The 26395-nt window shown below is 47.7% G+C and overlaps 4 protein-coding genes and 1 non-coding gene across 9 annotated transcripts in view; 3 read left to right on the top strand and 2 right to left on the bottom strand.

Annotated features, from left to right (window-relative positions):
- Nucleotides 1-869: 869 nt before the first annotated feature.
- On the top strand, nt 870-9249 carry LOC142047380 (uncharacterized). 2 transcript variants are annotated; one of them, XM_075069893.1, is made up of 3 exons: nt 871-8824; nt 8933-8958; nt 9007-9249. In XM_075069893.1, exons 1-3 carry the CDS (start codon nt 7793-7795, stop codon nt 9101-9103), a joined length of 1155 nt encoding a protein of 384 aa, XP_074925994.1. In that variant the 5' UTR covers nt 871-7792; the 3' UTR covers nt 9104-9249. The 2 variants fall into 2 exon arrangements, with proteins under 2 accessions (XP_074925993.1, XP_074925994.1); XM_075069892.1 differs by having other exon boundaries at nt 870-8824; nt 8933-9249.
- A 776-nt stretch (nt 9250-10025) lies between these two features.
- On the top strand, nt 10026-12366 carry LOC142047379 (uncharacterized). The gene is made up of 2 exons (XM_075069891.1): nt 10026-10090; nt 10947-12366. Exon 2 carries the CDS (start codon nt 11080-11082, stop codon nt 12262-12264), a length of 1185 nt encoding a protein of 394 aa, XP_074925992.1. The 5' UTR covers nt 10026-10090; nt 10947-11079; the 3' UTR covers nt 12265-12366.
- Nucleotides 12367-13811: 1445 nt separating this feature from the next.
- On the bottom strand, nt 13812-21647 carry LOC116829077 (uncharacterized). Of its 3 annotated transcripts, XM_032787704.2 has the most exons (3): nt 21583-21647; nt 18204-20081; nt 13812-18119 (listed from the first exon to the last, which is right to left on the bottom strand). In XM_032787704.2, the coding sequence occupies exons 2-3, from the start codon at nt 18695-18697 to the stop codon at nt 17522-17524; spliced, it is 1092 nt and encodes a 363-aa protein (XP_032643595.1). In that variant the 5' UTR covers nt 18698-20081; nt 21583-21647; the 3' UTR covers nt 13812-17521. The 3 variants fall into 3 exon arrangements, with proteins under 3 accessions (XP_032643595.1, XP_074925990.1, XP_032643594.1); XM_075069889.1 differs by having other exon boundaries at nt 17220-20081; XM_032787703.2 differs by having other exon boundaries at nt 17220-18952.
- Nucleotides 20993-21156, bottom strand: LOC116829085 (U1 spliceosomal RNA). The gene has a single exon (XR_004374672.1). It is a non-coding gene; the product is annotated as a U1 spliceosomal RNA (small nuclear RNA).
- Nucleotides 21648-21672: 25 nt separating the features above from the next.
- The window catches only part of LOC116829084 (uncharacterized), a 13319-nt gene continuing 8596 nt past the window's right edge, over nt 21673-26395 (top strand). The window contains exons 1-2 of one of the 2 annotated variants that reach the window (XM_032787710.2): nt 21673-21754; nt 22127-22253. In XM_032787710.2, the coding sequence (XP_032643601.2) occupies nt 21677-21754; nt 22127-22253 (205 nt within the window). In that variant the 5' untranslated portion in view covers nt 21673-21676. Of the gene's footprint in view, nt 21755-21942; nt 22030-22126; nt 22254-26395 lie in introns of those variants that run through there. The other variant, XM_075069887.1, reaches the window with a different exon arrangement.

The raw sequence follows: 26395 nt of genomic DNA, 5'->3' as shown, positions 1-26395 counted from the left end.
GTAAGCTGGGAAATGGGAGGGGGACAGGTAGAGGCCAGAATCTTTTGAGACCAAAATGGGCTGAAACCTGTGGTGAGTTTCATGGGACAGAAGTCTTGTTGTGGGGTCTGAAGTATTTTGTTTCAAGGGAAGAGTGTCACCTACTTTAATCAATACCACCACTTCTTATGGCGCTTTCCTTATAGATCTTCCATGCAAGCAATGTCTCAGCCCAACCTTGTTCAGTGGATGAGTTCTGGTGAGATCACACACCAGAGGCGTACAGCTGCACACTGCATATGACTGTAGCAATATATATTATTAAAGGTTCCATAGTCCCTTCCCAACTTTTTACTATAGAACTCTGAACTATGGCAGACATCAGAGATTCATTAATTTCCCAAGTCACCGAGGAGGAAAAGGGAAATAGAATTCCAACAGATGATGATTTTGAGCAGTATGGCTAAGGAAAAATATTAATGATCTGTTCATACTGAGTCTGTATGACAGATCCTCAAACCTCTTCGATTTGAGAATTTTTGACTGCCCTTGGTGACAGAAAAATGTCTTGCACATTCCAAACTAAGTACTGCAGACAGAACCAGCGTATGGGAAATCATCTTGAAAAGAATTCTCTCTCTATTTAGCAATGGAGATAGCATGGACTCCTGGGGCCTGATGTCAATGTGAAGATGGAGATTGGATATCCTCAACTCTTTGGAAAGAACCAGAACTTATTGGGTCACTCCACTCCTCCATCCTGCACACCCAGGGAAGTACAGTGTGGTGGGTGTGGATAGACGTTGATGGGTGTGTGTGTGTTCCCTCTGTGCCCCCCGCAACCCTGCGCAGACTGCTGGCATGGCAGACCTCGAGTGAAACATGCAATGACCACAAGAGCATTAAGGATGAAGGCACCTGGCCAGGTTTATTGTTGGCAAAGCATGGTACTAGTATCCTGCAGATTCTACTGGACCAGTAATACACGTATGCCATAATAGACCAGCTCAGTGAATGGTGGGACTTTCCATTCATCCCTAGGCTAGACAAAGAGAATCCCTCTGAGATGCATCTTTATACCCCTGCCCCCTGACATGGCTAGTTATCATCTTGTACATGTTGGTTCGATCAAAACATCTCCATTACGTACTGTCATCCTGACCTTATGTTTTAGGAGGGGTCAGTGTGCTCCTGTTATCCTTGGGGAATGTTTTGTACCATCCTTGATATTGGGATGTTCTGGTACCACGTGATATCGGTATGTGTTTGTGTGAGTGCTCTGTGACTAGGAATGTGTATTTCTGCAATATCAGCCCTGTTCTTGCCAGATTCTGTAAGCAGGATTTCATACCAGGCCTCTGATACAAGGACTCAGGCTCTCTTCCTACTACAGTGGGTCATTTCTTATATAAAGTGGCATGATGAACAAAACTTGAAATAAAGACCCTGTGATGGGGTGTTCACCCCACATTGCCCTGAAGAGGTTAATGTAGGCTAAGAAGGGGGCAAATTAACAAGACCGGATGCAGCTGAGGGGAATCAGGTGGCTTAAGTAGCCCCCTGACTGAATGAGGGAGCTCAGCTGAATTTATAATGCCAGGAAGGTGATAGCAAAGATGGCTGCCAGGACGTAGGCGGCAGTCACTCCTGGGAGAAGAGAGGTGTGCTTGGGGCTACAGAGGCAAGTAGCCTACAGTTACTCCCTGGGGTGAGGGAGCTGTGCAGCTGGCAAACCCAGAGATTGTGGGGGAGGGGAGTGCCAGACGGTAAGGAAGGGGCTCAGGGAAAGGTAGTGAGGGAATAGTCCTTGGTTGCTAACTAGAGGGTCTGTGAGATGCCAGCCACTGGGGAAGTGGAAGACTGCCTGCGACTGTTTGTTAGAAGAGACTTTGATACCCCAGAAGAGTGAAATATGCATAGTGACCTGGCCAGAGGGCCAAGTCACAAGGAAGGAGCACTTGGAATCGCAGAGGCTGAGAGAGAGCAGCAGTACGGGATGCAGCAAGCAGAGGGGGGGCCCCAGACCTGGAAGGAGCTAATCCTCTTAAAATCCCTCTTAACTCTGGGGGGCAATTGAACTTGTTCCATCAGACTTGAGAAGAGGGTTCTATTCGTGGTACTTCCTGGTCTCAAATCAAAATGGGATGGAGATGAATGCTGTTCTTCAGGTCATTGACCATCTCTGTCCACTGTAGTGGTTCAGAATGGTAACTCTAGCAGCAATAATGCCCTTTCTGGACCTGGGAGATTGATTTGTCTCCCTCATCCTGCAGGGCATTTATCTTCATATTGCCACACATCCCTTGTACGTTTTGGGGTGAGCACCTACATCCTACCCTTGCCTCTCCAGTGTCCCACGGGTCCTCTTGGCCAAAGCATCTCATCCTTGCAAATGGGAATAATCTTTGCCTACTTGGATGAATGGTTCCTGAAACGTCCCTCGTTCCTCGATATATAGGCAACAACTGGCACTGCCTTCTCTCTGTTCAGTTCACTGGGCCTCTATCTCAGTGCAGAAAAGTGTACTCACACCCATTCAATGGACAGATTTCATCAGGGCCACTCTGGGCTCCTCCACTGCCAGAGCACAGTAGCCCCAGGACAGAGTTGCCACTATGTCCAGCCTCATCTCAATAATACAACAGAGGATACAAACCACAGCAAGGGCCTGCCTGCAACTTCTGGGCCATATGGCAGCTGGGAAGTTTGTGACACACTTATCAAGACAGTGTCTTCAAGCCTGGCTCAGAATCATCTATACACTCAATCACAGCCTATCCAAGTGGTTGTCCATATCTTGGAGTGTCCTCGATTCTCTAAACCGGTGGAAGGATCCCCAAAGGTATTCATGAGAGTTTCGTTCTTGCAGCCTCCTGCCACAGGGACTATCACTACAGAGGCCTCCCTGATAGGCTGGGGCGTACACTTCCAAAACCTCACCACTCAAGCTAAATACTTCATATCAACATGTTGGAACTCGGAGTGGTTTGTTACGCTTTCCAGCACTTGCTACCCTACATCAGGGACCCTGCAGTCAGAATAATAATGAACAACAGAGCAGCATTATCCCACCAAATCAGTAGAGCTATGGCATGGGTGTGTATTACATTGCATCTCAGCAGTTTATCTACCAGGACTGCAGAACTCAGTAGCGAGCTCCCTCAGCAGGCATTTCACCATCAACCACTAGTGGGGTCATGCACAGAGAGCTCTTTGCAACACCATCCAATGCGAAGTGCAGGCGATTCTGCTTGAGGAGAGGGCACAGCTGGAGTTCTATGTGAGATGCCATAGTCATTCCGTGGCCTTGCATATTGCTGTACGTTTATCCCCTGGCACCTGTAGTGCACAAGTTCCTGAACAAACTGAAACAGGTAAATTAGTAGCCATCCCTGTAACAACATCATGGCCGAGACAGGTGTATTTCCTGGAGCTGGTTCATGTCTCTGTGACACTCTCTCTGCCTTCCCCTGGCAGCAGAGCTCCTCACCCAGGAATCAGGATTCATCACCCACCCAGTGCCTCAACGCTTCACCTCAAGGCATGAGTACTAGATGGCTCTCTGGTACAGAACAAGATTTCTCCCCAGAAGTACAAAAAATACTGCTTCATAGTAAAGCCATGGCAAGGAAAACCTACGTTCAGAAACACTCCCACGCTTGGTGTAGTAAGCAATCTATACCTCCTCTTGAATCTCAACTAATATATTCTCAATTACTTGCTGAATTAAAAAACAGGCTTATCGCTGCACTCCATTGAAGTTCACCAAGCTGCCATCACAGCTTTTCGCTCCCCCCCAGTGAGAGGTTTTCAGTCTTCACCCACCCAGCCACGATGAGGATTATCAAAGGACCCTCTTATCTCTTCCCTCCTGTCAAGGAACCAGCTCCACCATGGGACCAATGCCCTGAGGAAACCCCCATTTGGAATCTATAGGGAACTGTTCCCTCCTTCATCTGTCCCTTCAGACCTCATTCCTCAGAGCCATCACTTCAAGAAGGTAGGGGAACTTGGAGCCTTGTTGGGTGATACAGTGTTTTGGTGTGATAAGGTGATGCTACATCCACAGCTTTGTGTCCTACTTAAAATTTCTTCAGAATTCCAGATTAATCAGGAGATTCACCTACCAGTGTATTACCTGAGCCTCACTCTTTGAGAGAGGAAACAGGCCTCCATATACTGGATGTAAGAAGAGACCTCACCTTTACTAGACAAAAATAGGCCCTTCAGGACTTAATCCCGGCTTTTCATCTCAATTGCACAGCAAATGAAACGACAAGTGATTTCCACCCAAAGATTGTCCAAATGGGTTGCAGTATGCATCTTAACCTGTTACGAAGCCTCAGGGGTTCACTCCTTCTTCCCCCACCCCAAGAGTGATTGCACATTCCACCAGGGCTTCAATCTATCTTTGTAGGCATATTTTTCAATAGGGCTATCTCAGGCAGGGCAGCCATCCGGTCTCTGGTGCATGTTTCCCCAGCACTATGCTCTTGTGCTTGCTTCCGGAGGTGACAGAGCTTTTGGCGATACTGACTGACAGTCCGTGTATCACCCTCCTCAGTAACTGAAGTATTGCTCAGGAATCTCCTCACGTGAAGCACCCACAGACACACTACTCAAAGGAGGAGAGGTTACTAACTTTGTGCAGTAGCTGGAATTATTTTTGTTTTCTGTGGGTGCTCCACTACCAGCTCTTCTTTCCCTCTGCCTCAGTCTTTTGCCAGACTTCTGTGGTTAAGAAGAAACTGGAGTGGCAACAGGGTCACCCTTGTTCCCCTAGAAACCCCATCCTGGAGCACAGATGTGGAAGCTGCTGACAAAAATCTCCAATCAAGAGTGCACAGGCATGGAGCACCCACAGTGGGACACATCTCGAAGAACTCCAATTACTATACAAGGTAAGTAACCTCTCCTTGTATGATGCTAATGAAATGGTTATTATATGCTTATATTGGATTAAGTCAGTGGAGGGTGAGCCAGCAGGACAATTCCCAGATAAGAACCGTCCAGCTTGAAAGACGATGGGGAAAGATCTTCGCTTCAGGGATCCTACATCCTTCTCGTCAACAAAATTACAAGCCTTGTTTTCTCAATGGTGAGAGTTAAACAATCAAAGGGCTATAAACAGTTAAAAAGTTACTTCAACCCTGTGAAGGGTGGCTATCAAAAAATGGAGCAGGATCTAAAAACGTGATCCCTGAAGCAGACAGGCTGAAATGGTGTTGAATGTTAAGGGAACAGATTATGCCGCCCAGTCCCTTGAAGTCTTGGGGCTTCTGTTGGAAGTTTAGACCTACCCAGTATAGCCGGGTGGAAGATAACAGGGTGGGTGAGGGACTATCTTATATTGGACCAACTTCTGTTGGTGAAAGACAAGCTTGCAAGCTACACAGAGCTCTTCTTCATGTCTGGGAAATGTACTCAGTGTCACAGCTAAGTACAAGGTGGAACAGATTGTTAGCATAAGTAGTTAACACATTTCAAGATGAAGTATCCCATTAACACCCTTCCAGTCGTAGGGGGGGAAAGAAAGGTGGAGCTAGGGAAAGGCAGTTGGGTGGTGGTAGTGGACTATAGATGGTTTTAATAAACCATATTTCTATTCAGTCCATGATTTTTAGAGTCTAGCAAAATGATGAATTTAAGTACCATGCGTATCTTTTGAAAGTGCTGGGCAGGTTTCCTTTGTGGAGGAGGACTCGTAGGTCAAATAGAGAATGATCGCTTTGTGAAAAGTGTTCACCCACAGGGTGCTTTTCTTTTTATCATTTTCCTGTGTGAGTTCATTCAAGAGTGTAGTGATTGTCTGGTTTCACCCACATAGCTGCTATTAGGGCATTTAGTGGACCATATGAGGTACACCACATGTTGTGATAGGCATGTGTAGGATCCATGGATCTTGAAAGCGTGTTGTAGGGAATGTTGATCATTGGAGTAGTGGAGATATGTCTGCAGGTTTTGCATCTGGTGCCACTTTGAGTTGGTGTGTCCTGGTCTGTTGGGAGCTTGCCTCTGATGATGAGCTTGGAGAGGCTGGGGGGCTGTTTGAAGGCCAGAAGAGGGGGTTCAGGAAAGATTTCTTTCAGAATGGGGTCCCCATCAAATATGAGTTGTACTTGTTTGACACTCTGTAAGGGTTCCTGTGTGGGGGTGGTGGGTGACAACTAGGAGTGTGTGATTAGAGGGGGTTTTATGTATGGAAGCAGGTTCTAGTGGGGCAATTGGCTATCTGGTAAGCTTGACAGCTGTATAAGCTGGTTAATGATCTAAAATCATCCTCCAAAATGCTTTGGTTCTAAATAAACAATTGAATTGCTTTAAGAAGGCTGTCTGGTCACTGCTAGTGAGCGCTCCTGGAGGGAACAGAACTGCAGGGACTGAACCTAAGTCTGACTTGCTGGAAGTAATCAAAGTACCAGGGGACTACAGCCCAAGGCCTGGGCTGAGTGTGGGAGAATTGCAGGATTCAACCTGGAGAGAGGTGACAGATCGAGGCCTGGGACCTGAGGAGGGTGTGCTCAGAGAGCCCAGCAAGTCAGAGGTGCAGTTATCCTAGAAACTGACAATGTTTTTTTGACTGTGGACACTAATGAACACCCAGTAGTGCCAATAATCATTGTTAGTTAAAATACAGTATTCGATTTATCAGTAAAATGGTCAAAAATAGAATTGTTTGCTTATGGAGTGGCAGCAATGGTGGAAGAACAGTTGTGAGTAGCAAATTACTCCACCATGATGCCAGAGTGTACAGAATTGTTTAGCTGTGATGACTGGACACTGGTATTTTTGTGTTAAACATGAAGTGGTCTGTAAGTTTAAAAATATAATAAAATAAACTTTTAAAAATGGTCATACTGCATGTTGCGATTTCTCTTTAACAAACCATTGTGAGCTGTACTCAGACAAAAATGTTCTGCAGCTTTTCCATGATTGCTGCATTCAGCTATGCAGATGTGGATTTCCTGCAGATTTAGGCACAGCAAAGACTACATTAGTTTACAGTAAATTAGAGGATGTAGCCCATATATGACTAGTAATGTATAAAGGATCCAATGGCACACCGGTTTCTAATGTTTGCACACTCCATTGTCTTTGAAATTATAGGAACGTTCCATCTGCGTATATCTATAAAAAAGTATGTTTGTAAATTAAGCACAGCATCCTTTTTAGTAAGTAAAATGCAGAATTAAGAATATAAATATTATGTAAGCTACAGCTTATGCTGCCACATTTGAAATTGGCTGATCCAAAGCAAACGCTTTCATTTGTACATCACAGATTTAAGGCAGGCCTGGAAGGGACCTCAAGATGTCATCTAGTCCACCCCCCTGTACTGAGGCATGACTAAGGCAACCTAGACCATCCCTCTTATGACTAAATGCAAATCGCTTCAAGTGCTCACCTATAGCATCCTGCAATGCAAATTAGTGTCGTCAGCACTGGCTCTGCTCGGTCTCCACACAGCAAAGATCAGTCTGGGTCTTGTTAACGGCAGGACTCTGGCGTGGTCCACACTTAAATGTTAGCTTGACCTTTCTACTACGTGGGTCAGGGCTGTGACAAACCCAGCCTCCTGAGTGCCACAACTACCCTCCCTCCCTCCCCCACAGCACCAGAGTGGATATGGCTGGAACCATGGGAGAACATGTCCATAGCTGGGGAGTGGATCAGCTGCAGCCACACAAAACCCCTCCTCTGTTCGCTGTATGATGCGGCTGGGCAGCAGATTGCAGGCTATGGGGCACTGTGGCAAGGTTACAATGGGGAAAGGTGGGTGACTAAGTGACGTGGTGGGGTTCCAGGTGGTAGCATGACAGGGTTATTGCAGGCTATGGGGCACCATGGCAGGATTAGAACAATGTGTGGCGGGTCACACGGTGGGTTTATGCATGCTCAGGTGACGTGGCCGGGTTACAACAGGCTACCGAGCAGGTTTATGGACAGGTGTGTGGCTAGGTGCTGTGGCAGTGTTAGGGCAGATGACACGGTAGGGGGTTGGTGTGGATACAGCAGGCTAGCGGGTGATACAGTGTGGCAGGGTGACAAGGCAGAGTTACATGATAGGTTAGGGCAGGCTGTGTGGCAGGGTGACAAGGCAGAGTTACATGATAGGTTAGGGCAGGCTGTGTGGCAGGGAGACAAGGCAGAGTTACATGATAGGTTAGGGCAGGCTGTGTGGCAGGGTGACAAGGCAGAGTTACATGATAGGTTAGGGCAGGCTGTGTGGCAGGGTGACAAGGCAGAGTTACATGATGGGTTAGGGCAGGCTGTGTGGCAGGGTGACAAGGCAGAGTTACATGATGGGTTAGGGCAGGCTGTGTGGCAGGGTGACAAGGCAGAGTTACATGATGGGTTAGGGCAGGCTGTGTGGCAGGGTGACAAGGCAGAGTTACATGATGGGTTAGGGCAGGCTGTGTGGCAGGGTGACAAGGCAGAGTTACATGATGGGTTAGGGCAGGCTGTGTGGCAGGGTGACAAGGCAGAGTTACATGATGGGTTAGGGCAGGCTGTGTGGCAGGGTGACAAGGCAGAGTTACATGATGGGTTAGGGCAGGCTGTGTGGCAGGGTGACAAGGCAGAGTTACATGATGGGTTAGGGCAGGCTGTGTGGCAGGGTGACAAGGCAGAGTTACATGATGGGTTAGGGCAGGCTGTGTGGCAGGGTGACAAGGCAGAGTTACATGATGGGTTAGGGCAGGCTGTGTGGCAGGGTGACAAGGCAGAGTTACATGATGGGTTAGGGCAGGCTGTGTGGCAGGGTGACAAGGCAGAGTTACATGATGGGTTAGGGCAGGCTGTGTGGCAGGGTGACAAGGCAGAGTTACATGATGGGTTAGGGCAGGCTGTGTGGCAGGGTGACAAGGCAGAGTTACATGAGGGGTTAGGGCAGGCTGTGTGGCAGGGTGACAAGGCAGAGTTACATGAGGGGTTAGGGCAGGCTGTGTGGCAGGGTGACAAGGCAGAGTTACATGATGGGTTAGGGCAGGCTGTGTGGCAGGGTGACAAGGCAGAGTTACATGATAGGTCAGGGCAGGCTGTGTGGCAGGGAGACAAGGCAGAGTTACATGAGGGGGGGGTGGAGTTCAGGCAGGGTCAGATTTCCAGTTCAGCGTGTGCCTAGGGCTGCCGGCATTCTCGGAGTGTCTAGAAGCGGGTTAACAGTTCCTACATACAGGCCCCACGCAGGCTGGAGCAGGGTGAGCGCGTCGGACAGCTGGGGGCACTCCGAGGCGGGGCAGCTGCTGCACGTCCCCGGGGGTGGCGCCCCGCTGCCTCTGCCCCGTCCTGGCAGAAACAGGAGACATTTTACAAACAAAGAGGGGGCGCGGCTCGGGCAGAGCCGCCGTGACAAGCCGCGCGAAGCAGGGCGGAGCTGGGCCCGCTCGCTGTGGGGAGAGGGGCAGCCCCAGCCTGGCCTGGGGGCGCCGTGCGCGGCAGAGGGGCTGGCGCTGGCCCCTCTGTGCCCGGGGCTCATGGTGTAAACCCGGCTCTGGGGGCAGGATGGGGCCTGGCTGGGCTGCACCCCCCACCCCCCGCTCCCGGGCGGGCTCCGCAGGCCGCTCCCGCCCCGCGCTTACAGCCCAGCCGCGCGGACAGAGGCTCACGAAGTCAACGGCAGCAGCTACGTTGGCGCGTGCGTCCTTGAGGCGTTTCCTAGGTGACGGGAAGAGCGTCGCGCCCAGGCGCAGAGCCTCTGAGCCTGCGGATTCTTGGGTGCGCAGCGCGCGCTCTGCCTTGGCCCCTACGCGCTACCGTAGAGAGCACGGTTCATAATAACGGCGTGCGCCTGAAGCCCCGCCCTCCCTGCACCCTGCCAGGCAGCAGCCTCATGGAGAGACTTGCCCGGCCGGGTTCGGAGGGGGCGGGGCACAGCCTGAATCCTCGTGTGTGTGTGTCGCAAATTCCAGTCCGGGCAGGCAACGGTGGGCACGGTACTTCCGGGGGGTTAAGTGACTCTCAGCTCCCCCGCCCGCTGTGTGAGTCCGCAGCGCGACCGCCCCCTAGGGGCGCGTGCGCAGTATAGCGCTGCTGCGCTGAGGTTGTGTTTCCGGGTCGCAGGGATCAGTTCCGGGGCCTGGAAGCGAGGCTGGGAAGCTGCCGCTGCCGGGTAATAGCGGTTCTGGGGCGCGGGGCGGGGCGGCGAGTGTCGCTCAGCTGCTGGGGCGGGGCGAGGAGCCCCCGGCTGCCTGGCCAGGGAGCCCCGCGCTGTCAGCCCCCGGGGGCGCGCGGCCGGAGCCCCGCCCGTTCTGGGCGGGTGGCGGCCCGGCCGGCGGGGTGCGCCTCGCGGGAGCCCAGGGCCCGGCTGGAGCGGCTCCGTGTCACCAGCGAGGCCGAGGTTTGGTCGCGGCTGTTTTTAGTCGGGCGCTCGGGTGAATTTGTGTTTATTGCCCTGATCTGTCCAGACCGTGACACGGGGGCGGGGGCTGAGCCCAAGCCCTGGGGGGGAGGAGGGGGAGGAGGAAGGGGTCCAACACCCCCCGCCACTGCGGCTGGGAGCGCCAGGGTCCCCCTTTTCCGAGCACAGCTGCTGGCTGCCAGCTCCAGCCCCGCTGCCCTGGGGCTGAAGCAGAAAATGTCATGGAGGTCATCTTAGTCTTAATCATCAGCTACATGTCTCAGCGGGGCTCACTGGGCAGTTACTGAAAGGGGTGAGGACAGCTTCAAAGTGCCTGTGTCACTGTTCAGGAGCAGGCTTGGGCTACTTGAATCGCGTAGGTGTTCTTGAAAATTTTACCCAGACTTATTTTAGATTCGGTAGCGGCAGAGACATCTTAATTTAAAACAAGAGCCGAACCCAAACATACAAGAATGAGACACCATAGCGCAGTACGTCACGAGCAGAAAGCAGAGAAACACCATGAGACAGTGACAGCACTTAGCATTGGCTCACTTTACATCAAATTGTTTTGTGACATTGCATTGTGAGGGTGAATGTCATTCTGTCATCTTTTTTCCCCTTTTAGGTGTTAACTATTCATCTGTGTACCTGATGCTGAAATTTTTTCCTCTTTAAATTGAGAAGACCATTGTTATGATTCTCCGTGACTAAGTACCATTCCCCCATCATTGTGTTACATTCTATACCAAGCTGATGCAATGATGAATTCTCAAAGTTTCTCATTACCAACGATGGTGCCCAGTAGCTCTGTGACTAATAACTTGTCAACGAACAATCGACCCAGCAAAGCAGTTCTCATTAGCAAACCGTTCAAATGCTCTGAATGTGGCAGGTCTTTTGCCCAGCTGACGGAGCTGGAGCTTCATGAGATGTCTCACGCTGCAGAGCGACCGTATCGCTGCGAGCTCTGTGGAAAGACCTTTGCACAGACATCAGCTCTGGTGAAGCACCAGCGTGTTCACACAGGAGAGAAGCCTTACAAGTGTCCCATGTGTGGGAAGACCTTTGCCCTGTCCTCTGGCCTGGTACTGCACAAACGCATTCACACTGGCGAGCGGCCGCACACTTGCCCGCTCTGTGGCAAGAAATTCATCTCCTCCTCCCACCTGGCCCTGCATCTGCGCTCGCACACGGGTGAGAGGAAGTACAAGTGCAGTGTGTGTGGGAAGCTCTTCCTACAGTCCTCGCACCTTGTGAGGCACAAAGCAATCCACACAGGGGAAAAGCCCTTTAAATGTGAGGACTGTGGGAAGAACTTTGGGCGTGCCTCACACCTGAAGACTCACAGACGTGTTCACACAGGGGAGAGGCCTTTCAAATGCACCCAGTGCGAAAAGGCCTTCACACAGAAGGCAGGACTGATCCTGCACATCCGCCTTCACACTGGTGAGAGGCCCTACAAATGTGACAAGTGTGGGAAAAACTTCCGTTCCTCCGCTCACCTCATGTCACATCAGCTCCTTGAGTCTGGGGAGAGGAATTTCAAATGTACCACATGCAGTAAGGCCTTTAAGCAGGCCTCATCTCTCAAACAGCACTTAAAAACACATGAAGCCCGTGAGCCTCATCGCTGTTCTGTTTGTAGTCGAACTTTTTCTAGGTCCTCTTATCTCCAGCTTCATATGAGAACACACAGTGGGGAGAGGCCCTATCACTGCATGGTTTGCAACCGGACTTATGCCAAAATGTCTACATTTGAGAAACATTGTAAAAAGCATCAGCAGGACGAAGAGAGGTGTGACATCAGACCCAGAGCAATGACTACAAGGGCAAAAGCGCTGGCTGAAAAGAAAAGGCAGGAGCAGAAACAGCAGCACCAAGATGGCTGCCCAGAACATCATCATCAGCCTGACAGAGAGCAGCAACAAGATGGAGAGCAGTAATAATCGCTAAAACCAAAATTGGGTGTGGTTCCCCATGCCCCCACCCCAAATGGGGGAGAGAGTGGCTGAGTTAATTTCTATACAATAAAAACTCTGTCACACCACTGTTGTTCAAGAAAACATTCTGAAGTGGAATTCTGCATCCTAAAGGTGCAATGCAAACACTTTTCTTTGTCATACCGTCATCTCTCCAATAAGTCTCCCAATGCTCCATACGATCAGTTTCGTGTTCAAAATGTTACATGGTTGCAATAGAGTTTCACAAAGTTCATCTTTAGCTATTTTGGTTTAGATAGGTAGAATGCCTCTTTTAAGCTAGAGTCGTAAGGGATACCATTCAGCCAAAATGTTCAATTTTATAGGGATTGTTTAAAAAAAAAAAAAAGGGATGAGTCTTTGAATGCAAGAAATACTTTAATCTTCACCCAAGGGATCTCAATTTAAGTGACATTCCTGCACAAAATGGAGTCCCAACTTTTTGCTTACACTGGTACCAGAAATTGGGTATGGAAAGATTAATGGAATTTTAACCTGTGAAGTGCAATTTGTTTCTAAACCACTGTAAATATCTAGAAAATAGCGTCTGAGACTTTTTTTTCTTACTTTCCCAAGGAAAAGGAAAGTTCTGCTCAGCATCCAAGCACTGCTTGGTGTATTGAGTGAGATATGTGGTGCTGAAGATCAGCTTTTTTTCATCATTTTCAGAAAATAAATAAGGCAAGTGGGGAGAATCTGTAATTCAGGTTAATTTGAACAACTCTGAACTTCCAAAACATCATTTTGTATCAAAGCTGAAAGAATTATATATATAATATATATAATATATATATTTTAAATTGAGCTTTTCAGAATAGAAAATTTATTGGTGGAGAGAGATTCTAAGTTCTGTCCTTGTTTGGCCCAATCAAGTGTACTATTAAAGTATTGTTGTCTTTGGTTAGTGAACCTATTGCATTGGGAAAACTTGGAAATACCATAATGACCGCAATCAAATCAAGTTATTTCATGTTAAATATGACTGAGAGATCATCTCTAACAGAATTGAGATAACATTCTACAGATTCTGAGGAGCATTATACATTTTTTTTAAAGTAAACAAAAACAGGAAAATGTGCTGTGCCTTTATCAAAGCATAGCTCTTCTTAAATCAGAGCTTCATCCTCAGTTCTTGTAAGCTTTAAATCATTTTAGCAACACTATTATAGAGCCTACTTTAAATGTTTACTTGTCACTTATTATTACACAAAAAGTCATTTATGCCGGGAAAAAAAGGAAGAAATCATTTCCGTACTTTGAGCATGTTTAAATGCACGTTCCTTATTTTCTATATTGAGTGCATTGACTTTTTCAGACTAACTATATTTTCATGCCGTTGTGTGGAAACACATATTTTGCACTTTAAGGATATATTTAGAAAGGCATGTGTCTTTGGTTCTCTGTTGCATACTCACAACTCCATGTTTTTAGGCCAAAAACATATTGTTGCAGTTGGAATGAAAACTTATGCATTGTAAATATATCAAAGAACTGAGTCAGAGAAATTACGCTGGGAGGGAATTGAATTCAATTTAATAGCACATTCACAGTTAACAAAACTGATAAAAGAATCCTTTGACTTGTCTTCAGAATTTACTGTACAGTGGATGAACTGAGGTACACAAAAAGTCTTTCATGGACCTGATATTTTTATATAGCTGAATTGTACACTTGCAGTATTCAAACAGACAAACAGAACTTCTGATATAAGTCAGAGTTTGTTGTCATGGTAATTTATAATGCAAACTTTTGCTACAGACTTTAGATTCATTCTGTTGTGAACTGTAATGTTCTTTGAGAGGGACCAGACTCACTGGAATATATCTGCAGTCATGTTATGCAGCAGTGCCATACAAGTAGAGTTTATCTTTTTGTACTTCAATATGCCTATTAAAATAACCACTATAAATGGCTGTCTACTTTTCCATCCTGACACTTCTGATTTTAATCTCTTTACCCTAAACTATTTGCTGCCCAAAGTGAAATGGGAAATCACTAGTGGTTTAGCTTCCTTTAAAATGTTTACATTGTTTTAGCTAGCTATATAATGTTTCTCTGCTAGTTGTGGTATTCCCCTTACAAAATGTAGAAGTCATTGGCACGCTATGTTCTTACTTGCAATGTAGTGTACTTCCACTCAGAATTCAAAGATGATGAAAAAAGAAACGTTTTAAGGGTTATCTCATTCCCTCCATGTTGCTCCTTTGTGCTTATTTATTTCCATTTTACACACACAAACCCCTTTTCTTTTTTAATCTTCCCCTTTTGCTTTTTCAGTTTCCTGCTCTGTCAGCTGTCTTCTCCCAGTGACCGGAAGCCCAGGATGCAGGATCGACCCAGAAATTTTACATTAGAAACAAGTTCCAGGAGTATTTCAGAGCGGAAAAAATGAAAGTATGCTCTATTATGCCCTGAATGTTACACTAATGTAAGTAAGGCTGGGCAAATCCTGTAGATTGAAATATAACTCTTAGGAGAGAGCAAGTTCAAAAATGTGATTCACGGAAATAATGCCAATACCTGTATTTTTCAGCCTAATGCACAGAGAGGAAGCAGAAAAAATGGTTTTAGTGTCTACTCCCCAAAAAATGAAAGTAACTTTCCATACTGAAGTAACTTACAGTACCTGATTCTAATTAATTGTGACTTTCAAGATCCGTCCAATGGTGCAATGATTTGGGTTCTTTAGGAGGAGAATGTTTTCCTGTTGGATCTAGGAAAGCTTTTTTGATGAAGTGCCCCCTTCCCCATGGAATAGATTCACCTCCTTCCTGCTTTCCTTAATCATTTGTGTGTTTAGAAGAGACTGGGTCAGCCCTGACAGATGGCCCTTATCTTAGCCCTTTGCTGAGAAAATAGTAATGGGGTTATTTACAATAGAGCAGTTTCCCACAAAAGTAGGATTCAGATGCCCAGAGTGTGACATGCTTGGTCAGTCTCATTCATCACAATGCTCCTCTAATTCACTCATCAGGCACTGAAAAAATGGTGGTTGATTTCTCATTGTAAAGGAACATGGCAAAGTAATAAAAAAAAAGATTTTGTTTCCCTCAAAACATTCTAGTGACATGCCTGAGTTTGGAATGGTTTGCAGATTGAAAGCCCAGTGACCTACGTTTCTAGCACACTCTGTGCCTCTTTGCAGTGGAGGACACTGTGCTGCTGGAACGAACACTTAAATTGGAGCAAACAGAAATACCAGCCTAGGAGAACGAGGGACCAGTAAATGTATGGATTTAATCCTTCCCAAATTCATTTTGTTGCTGTCAACTGTGGCAAACCCAGGACAAACAGCTACAAAGGAGGGGGTAGTAATTCGTCCCAGGGGGTTAAAAGTCCTCTCCCAGTCCACTGAGAGAGAACCATGGGGATAACCATAAGGTTCAGCTGGAAAAGGAATTACCAGGGAACTAATTAGGTTCAGATGGCTCCAACTGCTTGAGACCTTTTTAAACCCTCCCCCTGTGTAGAAGGGGGGAGGAGGGGTGAGAAAAGCAGGGAAGCTGCTAGTAAGCAAGGTGCAGCAAGGGCTCTGAACCCTTCCAGCAAGGAAGGCTGCCCTCTGTCCCGAGAAGGGGAGAAAACCAGCACAAGGGACGGACTGAGGTAAGGAATAGCCAGACCCTGTGCTACCTAGAAGGATTTGCTTTGCCCAGGCCTGTGTCTCCAAGGCTAAAAAGGACTGAGCCTGCTGAGGAGAAGAAGGTACTTCGCCACACAACATACAAATTCATAGCTTTCCTTTGGCTCTCTCCTGAGTGCACAGGCCATTAATGGTGAACAAAACAATGCATTTTGTAAGTATACTGTTACTAGGATACCAATACGAGACACTGCTTGAAAAAAAGATTGATGTGCATAAATAAGAAACGGTCTACGGATGCTGATAATTTCATGTCTAGGCTGCTTTAGTAAAATCGGAGGGTTCTTGTTCCTGGAAATACTTGGTCTGTCTTTGAGGAGTGGGGGGAAGAGTTAAGATGTACAGCGACAATTCAGATAGTAAAATCACAGTGCAGAAAGCAGTGGAAACATTTCAAAAGACAGAACTAACTGAAGAGAATTATAAAATAGTATCAGTGAACCAGACTGCTCCTATGTTAGTGTTTCTTTTTCAATCTGTGCAATTTGTATGGAAAGTCCTTTTTATACCACTCACAATCCACACAATCTTGCTGTAATTTTGTCCAGTTATTTCTCCTTTCCAATTAACTGATGATTTTGTTGCTAGGTAATGCTCCTCTTGGCAGGGTAAGGACTGTAGCATCTGTGGCGTTAGTCCTCAGATACCTTCCTGTCTTCAAGTTCTGTCTAATTTGCATATCTGGGCTTAAAATTGGGAAACCTTAAATTCTTACTCCTCTTAAGAGAGACAGGGGAACTTATTTGCATTCTGTTCTGGTCTCTGATATCACTTAGCTTTACAATAAAAATACCAGCACTGAATAGGTTAGTGAAATGGTCTAAACAAGATGGCTTACCCCATTGTTCTGGAGAGAAGGATGGCAGGAATCATGTCTCCAGTATCAATAGATAATATGTTTTAGGGATAGGTTGGGTTATTCAATAGGCTTGAGATTAAAATTAATTCACCTTCCCTTTGCCACCAAAATTTTTAACACCTTTGCCTTTGTTCATTCCTTTGAGAGAATCAGAGACATCAGAGGTAGAAAGGACTCATTAATTCATCTGATCCATCTCCCTGTCTCCCTACAGTAAATTAACCTATAAAACACATTTAAAAAGTCCCAAATGAGGAAGCTACCATTGCTTTCTGGGGGTATTATCCAGCTGCTCAATAATACATAGTCCTGTCAATAACTTTTTAAAACAAGTGCTTCCCCTTTTAATTTCATCCTGCTACTGTTAGCTGCATCTGTCATGCAACACTAAATAAGTTCTCTCTGCCCTTGGTATGGATCCCTTTCAAACGCCTGTAGATTTATCAGATTTATCCCCCTCTTTTTGTCACCTTGTGCTTCCCTCTACTCCATCCAAAAATATCAGCAAGTGGTCACTTCCCTATAGTGCACAGCTTGCTGCTTCCAGCACTTCCTCTGCACTGTTCAAATGGTAGGGCTTGATTTGTCTGACAGCCATTGCTTCCTTCCCCACATGGCTTCTCTGGTGTCTTGTAAGGTCTGAGCTCTGTTTGAAGCTTTTTCCCACAGTGTGTGCCTGTGCAGGTTTCTCTTGTGTGAGGCAAGTTCTGATGAGCTGGTTACAGTGTGTCCTGGTGCTTGTGGTTCCTCTGGTGTCGGATCAGGTTGGAGTTCTGGCTGAAGGCCTTCCCACAGGTGGGGCATTTGTAGGGCCGCTCCCCTGTGTGCACTCTCTGGTGAGTGTTGAGGTGGGAGCTCTGGCTGAACCCCTTCCCGCAGGCAGGGCAGATGTAAGGCCTCTCTCCGGTGTGCACTCTCTGGTGTCTGAGCAGGGTCAGGTTCCGGTTGAAGCTCTTCCCACACTCGGGGCACTGGAAGGGCCGCTCCCCTGTGTGGATACGCTGGTGTTTCACCAGGAGGGAGCTGTCACTGAAGCACTTTCCGCACTCAGGGCACTGGAAGGGCTGCTCCCCTGTGTGGCGTCTCTGGTGGGCGAGTAGCTTGGCAGGGTTGGCAAAGCCTTTTCCGCAGTCAGTGCACTGGCAGGGCCGCTCCACACGATGATTCCTCCGGTGAGTGCTGAGGTGGGAGCTGACAGCAAAGCGTTTCCCACACTCAGTGCACTGGAAGGGCCGCTCGCCAGTGTGGACCCGCTGATGCGTGAGCAGGTTGGCGCTCTGGCTGAAGCCCTTCCCGCAGTTGGAGCACTGGAAGGGCCTCTCCCCTGTGTGCATTCTCTGATGGTCAGAAAGGGCTGAACTCCAACTGAAGCTTTTCCCACACTCACTGCATTCATAGGGCCTCTCCCCTGTGTGCATCCTGCGATGCTGGGCCAGTGCCGAGCGCACCCGATATCTCTTCCCACAGTCTGCACAGGTGTAGCATTGCTCCTGCGTGTGGGCTCTCTGGTGCCTGCCCAAGGCCAAGGAGCTGTGGAAGCCTCTCTGGCAGACCTCACAGGGGTAGGGCTTGGCGTGGGTGCGCTGATGCTTGAGGAAGTGGGAGTTGAGGCGGAAGCTCTTCCCACACTCACCGCACTCATAGGGCCGCTCCCCAGTGTGGGTGCGGTGATGTCTTACCAAGTTGGAGCTCTGGCTGAAGCCTCTCCCGCAGGCAGGGCACTTGTAGGGTCTCTCACCCGTGTGCGTTCTCTGGTGGGTGATCAGGGCTGAGCTCCAGCTGAAGACCTTCCCACAGTCTGCACATGAATAGGATTTCTTTCCCATTGGGGTTCTTTGGCAGCCATTGAGGCCTGAGCCCCTGCTGTACCTTTTCTCACAACACTTAGTGTTCATTGACTGCCTGTGGAGACAGCGCACTGATGGACATTGGTGCCTTTGATGTTTGTGAGGTGAATGGATTTACTCTCTCCCTCCTGGAGGTCTTACCCACTGTCTTTCTGGGCAGTTACAACTCACAGGCTCTTTCTTGATCAGGATTCTGGGAAACGGTCTCTTTGGATCTCCCTGAAATTGTTCCATCTGGTTCCCCTCGCACAGATCCTTTCTGCTGAAGATTCTCTGCACTCTCACTCACAATCCAAACGTCTGCTGAAAAAAATCAGACACCCTCGTTCTCAGTGTTCAGGAGAAAAGGAACTGAGGGTTCATCACGATCTTTGGTCTGGTTTAATTCAGACTGAAATTCAGGAGCCAATTTCTTTTAAATCCCTTCTCCAGAGGAGAGAGCATTGCAGTGCCAACATCCGGTCTGAGTAAGGGAGGACTTACTGTCTTCTGGAAAGACCTCTGGGAGATCGGTGAGGGACATGACCAACCAGCTGTTGATAGTATTGAATTTAATGAAGCACAAACATGAGAGCTCACAATGGCTTGGGTGAGACTTCAGCTCTCTTTTTCATTCATGATTGATTTCTGACTTGGGTTTTCTCCTCACCTGTATAGGTATCAAGGGTATCTTACTGTCCAGGGACCCATGGCTTTTCCTCTTGTTCTGTACAGGAGATCCTGTCAGGTTTAGGTGTCAGAAATCCTGCTCACAGAAAAGCAAAACAGGAGATCCAGACTTGTTACAAAGATTGTTCTGTGATTTTAAACCCAGTGTCTGTCTTTACTGGGGCTTGTGTTATCAAAATGGATGGGAAAGAGTTTGCTGAGTCTCTTTGGGAAAGGCAGTGGGAGATGTGACCCAGAGAGGTTCAGACTGCCCCACGCATTGCAGGACTCAGTGATGCAGCTGAGCTGCAAACATTAAGCCACTTGCCCATTACTAAACCCTCAGAGGGTCCAGAACACACTCCGAGAATGAAGTGGAGAAGTACAGTGATTACAGGCACAGAAATGAGCCTGGAGAAATAAATATAATATCTCTTCCCTCAGTACAAGCTCTGGCTTTGGGGAAATTAGCTCTGCCATTGTTTCTGCATCTTCTTTTCCCTAGGAAGAGGTGGGATTGTGGCACACTCTCTCGCACAGTTTTGGACTGATTACCCAGAATTCTAAGGGACTTGGGAAGATCCCTGACCAGAAAATGACCTATGTCCTTCATGGAGAGTGCAACCTTCTCATAAGTGAAGGAGAACAAGCCCTTACCCAGGGAGATCAGAGTCTTGTAATTCTCCTGCATGACATCCTTGTAGAAGACCGTCTGATGAGGATCCAAAAGTACCTACTGCCCTTTGGTGCAATAGACTGTCACTTCCTTTATGGTCACTAGCACCTGAAAAAAGAAGCATCTCCCACTCAGTACCTTCTGCCCTTGAAACAGTCCCACTACTGCTCCTGAGAAGCCCTAGACCAGCACTCCCTCTCTATTCTCCCATATTTCACAGGCTTCATTGGTGCTTATAGTTTCCATAAGTATCCAATTAGTCATCTCCCAGTTGGCCCTCTCATTCCCAGGGCCAGCCCTTCATTCTCCCCTGTTCTGGCAGAGATTTGTTGCCCTCTCCCTGTTATAGCTGTAAATGCTGACAGTACTGGGGAGCTGCAACTGCAGCTAACCACTGAGGAACAGATCTGTCTTTGTCCTGTTTCCCTTTCTCTCTCTCACTTCTTGCAGGAACTCTGGGGCCCATGCCTGGGCCTCAGCAGGGCTGAGAGGTTCGCGCTCTCACTTCTTGGGATTGCACAGACTGTTGTTTACATCTGGGGGTGGGAAACCATTCCCAGAAGTCCCTGTCAGTCACAGCAGTGCTGAGTCGCAGGCTAGAAGCCTTGGGCATTTCAAGGCATTAGATTCTTCAGTTTTGTGGATTTCCCCACCCAAGGTCTCTGATCCTAAAACATCAGGTTCCAATAAACCACCCCCAGAGCTGCTCCAGGCTCCACACCTCCTCCAGTCATACTATTCAGGTGTGTGAGCAAGGAAAACCCATTCCGCTTCAGCTTCTCTCTCCAACACCATCCTGCCCAGGAGCTTAGCTCAGTATCAACTCGTTTTACAGACAGGAAGCTGCGGGACAGTGGCTTGGATTCTTGCCTCCCAGTCTCATTCCTCCAGCTCCCTTTATTTCACCTTCGGTGTTTTCTCTCCTTGCCAGTCTCTTCCATCTCCATTTTCCTCCTTTCTCTTAACTCGTCACCTCTCCCTATACCTCCATGACCCCTTTCCCACTTTTTTTTTTAAGCCAGGGAAGAGCGCGAATTCAGTCCCCCACTACCACAAATTATGCAGTCGAGTTTCCCGCATTTGGGGAAATCGCAGGGGTCAGCACACCTGCAGTGCAATGGATGAGCCTCACCCTGGGAAAACCACCTTCGTGATCATGGTATCTCCCCTGCCAGGTAAGTATTGTTCAGCTCATAGGTTGTATCCCACCCACCAGGCCCCCTCTTTGCTGCAACCCCCTCCTAGAATGGGGTGAGCTACTGCTGAGGTTCAGGGCCACAAGTGTGAATGTGCTGGGGGTCTTCTCCCCACAGTCTGTCTAACCTCCCTAATGCCCTGCTACGCTGTCAGGAGAGGCAGCATGGCCGGGCTAGAAGTGGGGCTCGACTGCTTGCTCAGTACCCCTAGAAGCAGAAAGCAGGAGCTTGAGGATGGCCTTGGTCACCATTGTCTGAATGGCATTTGAGCAGGGAGGAGAGATGGGTGGGACCAGCATGTGGCTGTCCCATCAAGCGAGTGACTTGGCAAGTGTCCTCCCAGTGTCAGTCCCACAGTGTGTTTATATCCCCTCCCCTCTGCAGGACACACCCAGTCCCCAGAAATCCCCTACCTGAGTGTCTCTCCTGTGGCCATTTCCCATCTTCATCAGAGCGGGACGATGGAAAGGGAAACGTGTCCGCTATTCTGCAGACCGTCAGGATGAGATGGGCACCTGGACACTCGCGCCTGGCCCTTTCAGTCCCTCATTTTCCTGTCTCTGTGCCCTTCCCCTGGGAGAGCAGGTAATTGTCTCAGCTGTGGCTGTGCTGCAGCCTGGAAATTAAACCCAGGAGCTGTGCAGTCCCCGACCCTTCAGTTCCTTACCATCCCACTTCCTGCCTCCCCTCCCCATCCCTTCTCCTAGTGCAGAGCTACAGCCACCATCAGCTATTCCATCCCCTTCCTGTGTCCCTCAATACCAGCTCGGGCTGCAACACTCACCTTGCTCAGGCTTGATCTAGCCCCCTAGAGAAGCCCCATGGGCTCTGCAGACATCCACCTGAACCACAGACTCCAGGTAATTGAGAGAGGGGGAGGAAGTGACTGCACAAGCCCCCTCCTTACCAAGCCCCAGAGCTGCTGCTGTTCGTGACACAGGCTCTTTCTCCCCATAGCACTTGCAGGAGCTGATCCAGCTAAGAGAGAGAGCCTGTTCCCAGGAATGGGACAGTGACCAAGCGTCCCAGCCAGAGAGCCTTAAAGCGGCAGAAGAAGGAGGAAGGAGCAATAAAAGCTGTCTAGGTAACTCAATATCCATCTATCTGAGTTTTTTACACTGCTGCCCATCGCTAGAGGGCAGAGCATCTGCTGCATGTAGTGGCTCTCAACCTTTCCAGACTACTGGACCCCCCTTTCAGGTGTCTGATTTGTCTTGTGTACCTCAAATTTCACCTCATTTAAAAACTGCTTGCTTACAAAATCAGACATAACAATACAGAAGTGTCACAGCACACTGTTACTGACAAATGGCTTCCTTTCTCAGTTTTACCATGTAATGATAAAATAAATCCACTGGAATATAAATACTGTACTTACATTTCAGTGTATAGGATACAACATAGTATAAACAAGTCGTATGACATTTTAGTTTGTACTGACTGTTGTAAAACTAGGCAAATATCTAGCTGAGTTGAGGTACCCCTGGGAGACCTCTGTGTACCCCCATGGGCACACATGTTGAAACGGTGCCAAATTATGAATTTCTGTGACTGATAATGAATGTGGCAAACATGAGTTTGGTATGGCTTGGTATGTCTCAACTTGCTAGAGGATTCTGGGAGCTAGAGGATTGGGGAGGGATAGCTCAGTGGTTTGAGCATTGGCCTGCTAAACCCAGGGTTGTGAGTTCAGTCCTTGAGGGGGCCACTTGAGAATCTGGGGCAAAATCAGTACTTGGTCCTGCTAGTGAAGGCAGGGGGCTGGACTCAATGACCTTTCAGGGTCCCTTCCAGTTCTATGAGATAGGTGTATCCCCATATATTGTTGTTATTAGCATTAGATAAATGGAGTGGGGCAACTACTGGAGGTGCTGAAACTGCACTGGAATGATTAACAATGGCTCAATGGGCATGTGTGTTTTAACCCCAAACTTTGAAATATTTCAGCAGAGAACCTGCTCTCAAAGTAAAAAACACATAAGAGCATGTGATCAGTGAGCCTGGTGACACGGCTGACGTGGGTCAGAATCACCCTTTTTGGATAATCGCACGCTAAGAGCTTAAGTGAATGATTCATGAGAGAGTAAACTATGGCTGAGCTTTGGTCTGTGTGTCTGCTTTGCAGTCCCTTCCAATAATAAACACCTACGAGGCATATTTATGGAACATGTGACTCCTTTGAGAACAAAAAAGTATGTAAGTGCTAAGCAAAGTAAATGAGTCAGATCAGTTCTCCAATTAAAAACCTCGCCTTGAGGGACCTTTGCAGGACTTTAGAACCAGAAGTCGTCAGGGTAACCAAGGCCCTGCTTCAAGGGACAGACCAAGTGCCTGAGAGGGGAAAGAAGAAAGAGAAGTAGTCTCCATCTAGAGCTGGTAGCTATACCTGCTTTCTTTGCCAATCAGGATACTGTGTAAGGCCAACATAGTTACTGAGGGGTTTTGCTTGGGGAACTGTGGCATATTGCAAAGAATGTATTCCATGTAACCTTAACTCCTGTGTGATTCTCTCTCAGATAAATGACACATTATCTGAGAGATAAATGACATATTGGTTTCTGAATTTTCACTGGTATCAGTAAACACCTGCCTAGCTGTGGGCCATTAAAAGATCCGTTTCAACACTGTGTACCCCTGGTTGCAAACCACAGCACTAGTGGAGTTTCTGCCACCTTTCCAAGTGGTGTAGGGATCTGAAAGCTCTTAAAGGGAGAGGGTTATAGCTTCTTTTGTTGTTACACACTCCCAGACTCGACCAGGTCCATTTATTGCATCATCACTGGGGGTAAATTTACTTTCCTTCAAATAAGGTGAGAAAGAAAGAGGAAAAGTCAGTTGTTTTCCATTGCCTAGTAACTAAGGGAATATACTGTCCTAGGGAACATGTCAGAGGGATACCCCAAAACGAGCCTCTGATTCTGCTCTTTCTAATGTTTATTTCAGAGATTCTGGTCCGGAGAGGGTTTCAGAATGTCTCAGTGGGTTTAGTCCTGGTGGAAGGTGCCAATTAGGTCTGCGCTGTAATAAAGTTTGGAGAAGCAGGTTGCAGTGACCCAGAGTTAGTTAATATTACACACAGGCTATAATTAAACCTCACAATTCAGTTGAAGCTTCTTCCATATACTGGAGTGGACGATTGATACTGAAGCAAAAGACAGTGTCTGGAGAATGCTTCAGCCAGTGATATCACACACGCCAAGAGGAGAGCAGTCGAGAGGGAAGGGCTTTAGTCAGACTGTTTAAACACTTTCTTTTTTGTTTTTAACACACACTGAACATTTTGGATAAAGGAATCTTTAATGGTAAACATCCCATCAGTTAAGGAGCTCATGAGAGCCAGGGTCTGAAAGATCCAGCAGATTTCCCAGCAAAACTAGGGAAGGGCCAGAACCTGGGAATGTAGAAAACCAACAAACCTTTCAGCCCCTCTTTATACATCAAAACAGACCAAAAGAGGGCACAAGCCCGGGGGGGTTGTATTGCTGGTGGTAGGGTGGGTTCTTTGCAGGTCACTTTTAAAGTAGAATGGGTCATATGGGATTTCAGGTATGTCCCTGAAATATATAGTGGCCTCTGAGGCTATGCAGCAGTGGTGAAGGGGCATTATAGATGTATCTAAACAACGAATGCAGTCCCGTTGTTGGCCAGTGATAGATCCAACCTTGCTGTAAATCTTTAGCCGATTTCCAGCTCACACCTGTCTTGCTGGACTCACTGGAGACAGGCTTTCAGGAGTAGTGCCCACTCTTCATGCTCCATGGCTCTAATTCAGTCTCGCAGAGGAAGGCCTTGCTCTAGCAACATACCTACGCATGTACTTAACTTTATGCATCCAAGTTCTACTTAGTCACCCACACACTGAAGTGCTTTGCTGGATTGGGGACTAAATCAGGATTGGGACTTGTAGGACCAGCAATAATGGCAGGAGAAGGCCCACTATTTGCATCGAGAAGGGCAGCTACTAACAGCCTCATGTGCCTATACATCTGCTGTCCATGGTTACCAGAGCTGGTGAAATAAAACATCGGTGACTTTCCAAAAGCTTGTCCTGGGCTGTGAAACCCATTTTTACCTGGCTTTTGCAAAATAAAGATTGTGTTTGGCTGACATTACCCTACAGAGAGCAAGAAACAGCTTACATCACAGAACCCAGCTCAGCACATCTCATTTCAGAACTAACCAAAAATACTGCAGTGAGTGGATCTTGCCACAGCAGGCAATAAAATCCAAGCTGAAGGAACAGTGCAAGCAACTGGAGAGAGAGAGAGACTGAGTGCTGTTAATGAAAGGATTAAACACTAGTAAGTATGCCCAGACAAAAACTAAGCTGGAGTTAAGGCTGAGGATTCCTGTCACTGTGTTATTACACTGCAGTTATCAAAATAGCATTCCCTAAAGAGGCAGAAAATTCAGACTTCAGATTACAGTTAAAAGAAACAAGCATTAGGAAGGTTGGGAACTCACAGCTAAGGCACCCAAAGGATGCCAACTTCCCAACATCCCTTTCTTTGCTCCCTTCATGCTTATTTTTAATGCGATGAGTAATTTTTGGTTCAGGGCTGTCAGAAACCTTCCCCTCTCCCCCGTCTCTGGGAGTGGATGTTGTGAGTTTGGAGAAGTCCCTGGACTTCAGTAGTTCTATGGTGCAATGGTAAAAATATGACCCATGGAGCTTTGGTTCCAGAATGGTTTCTCATAATAGCAATGAGGAGTCCGGGGGCACCTTAAAGACTAACAGATTTATTTGGGCATAAGCTTTCTTGGATTAAAAAAACCCACTTCTTCAGATGCATGTGAACAGCTGAGCTGCTGTTCCTTCTACTTCCCTATTATCACATAATTTTCCAAATTACTCAAACATCACCAGAATCAGAGCAATGGCCCAGCAGACTCAGTGCATTGGTCTGTACCGGATCAGAGCAATGGCCCAGCAGACTCAGTGCATTGGTCTGTACCGGATCAGAGCAATGGCCCAGCTAGCTCAGTGCGTAGGTCTGTACCATACAGGAGCAATGGCCCGGCTAGCTCGGTGCATTGGTCTGTACTGGGATCAGAACAATGGCCCGGCTGGCTCAGTGCGTTGGTCTGTATCGGGCTCAGAGCAATGGCCTGGCTAGCTCAGTGCATTGGTCTGTACCGGGCTCAGAGCAAAGGCCTGGCTAGCTCAGTGCGTAGGTCTGTACCATATAGGAGCAATGGCCCGGCTAGCTCAGTGCGTAGGTCTGT

Source organism: Chelonoidis abingdonii, chromosome 10 (genome assembly GCF_003597395.2).
Source record: "Chelonoidis abingdonii isolate Lonesome George chromosome 10, CheloAbing_2.0, whole genome shotgun sequence".
In the NCBI taxonomy this organism is placed as follows: domain Eukaryota; kingdom Metazoa; phylum Chordata; order Testudines; family Testudinidae; genus Chelonoidis; species Chelonoidis abingdonii.
The sequence above is the reverse complement of the archived record's forward strand: the minus strand, read 5'-3'. Positions and strand labels throughout refer to the sequence as shown.

Bases quoted from the DNA above. Each gene is read 5' to 3' on its own strand.
- LOC116829077 (XM_075069889.1), bottom strand. From the start codon at position 18,697: ATGAACACTAAGTGTTGTGAGAAAAGGTACAGCAGGGGCTCAGGCCTC.
- LOC142047379 (XM_075069891.1), top strand. From the start codon at position 11,080: ATGATGAATTCTCAAAGTTTCTCATTACCAACGATGGTGCCCAGTAGC.
- LOC142047380 (XM_075069892.1), top strand. From the start codon at position 7,793: ATGACAGGGTTATTGCAGGCTATGGGGCACCATGGCAGGATTAGAACA. The intron at 8,825-8,932 runs GCTGTGTGGCAG...GCTGTGTGGCAG, and splicing joins TACATGATGGGTTAGGGCAG to GGTGACAAGGCAGAGTTACA.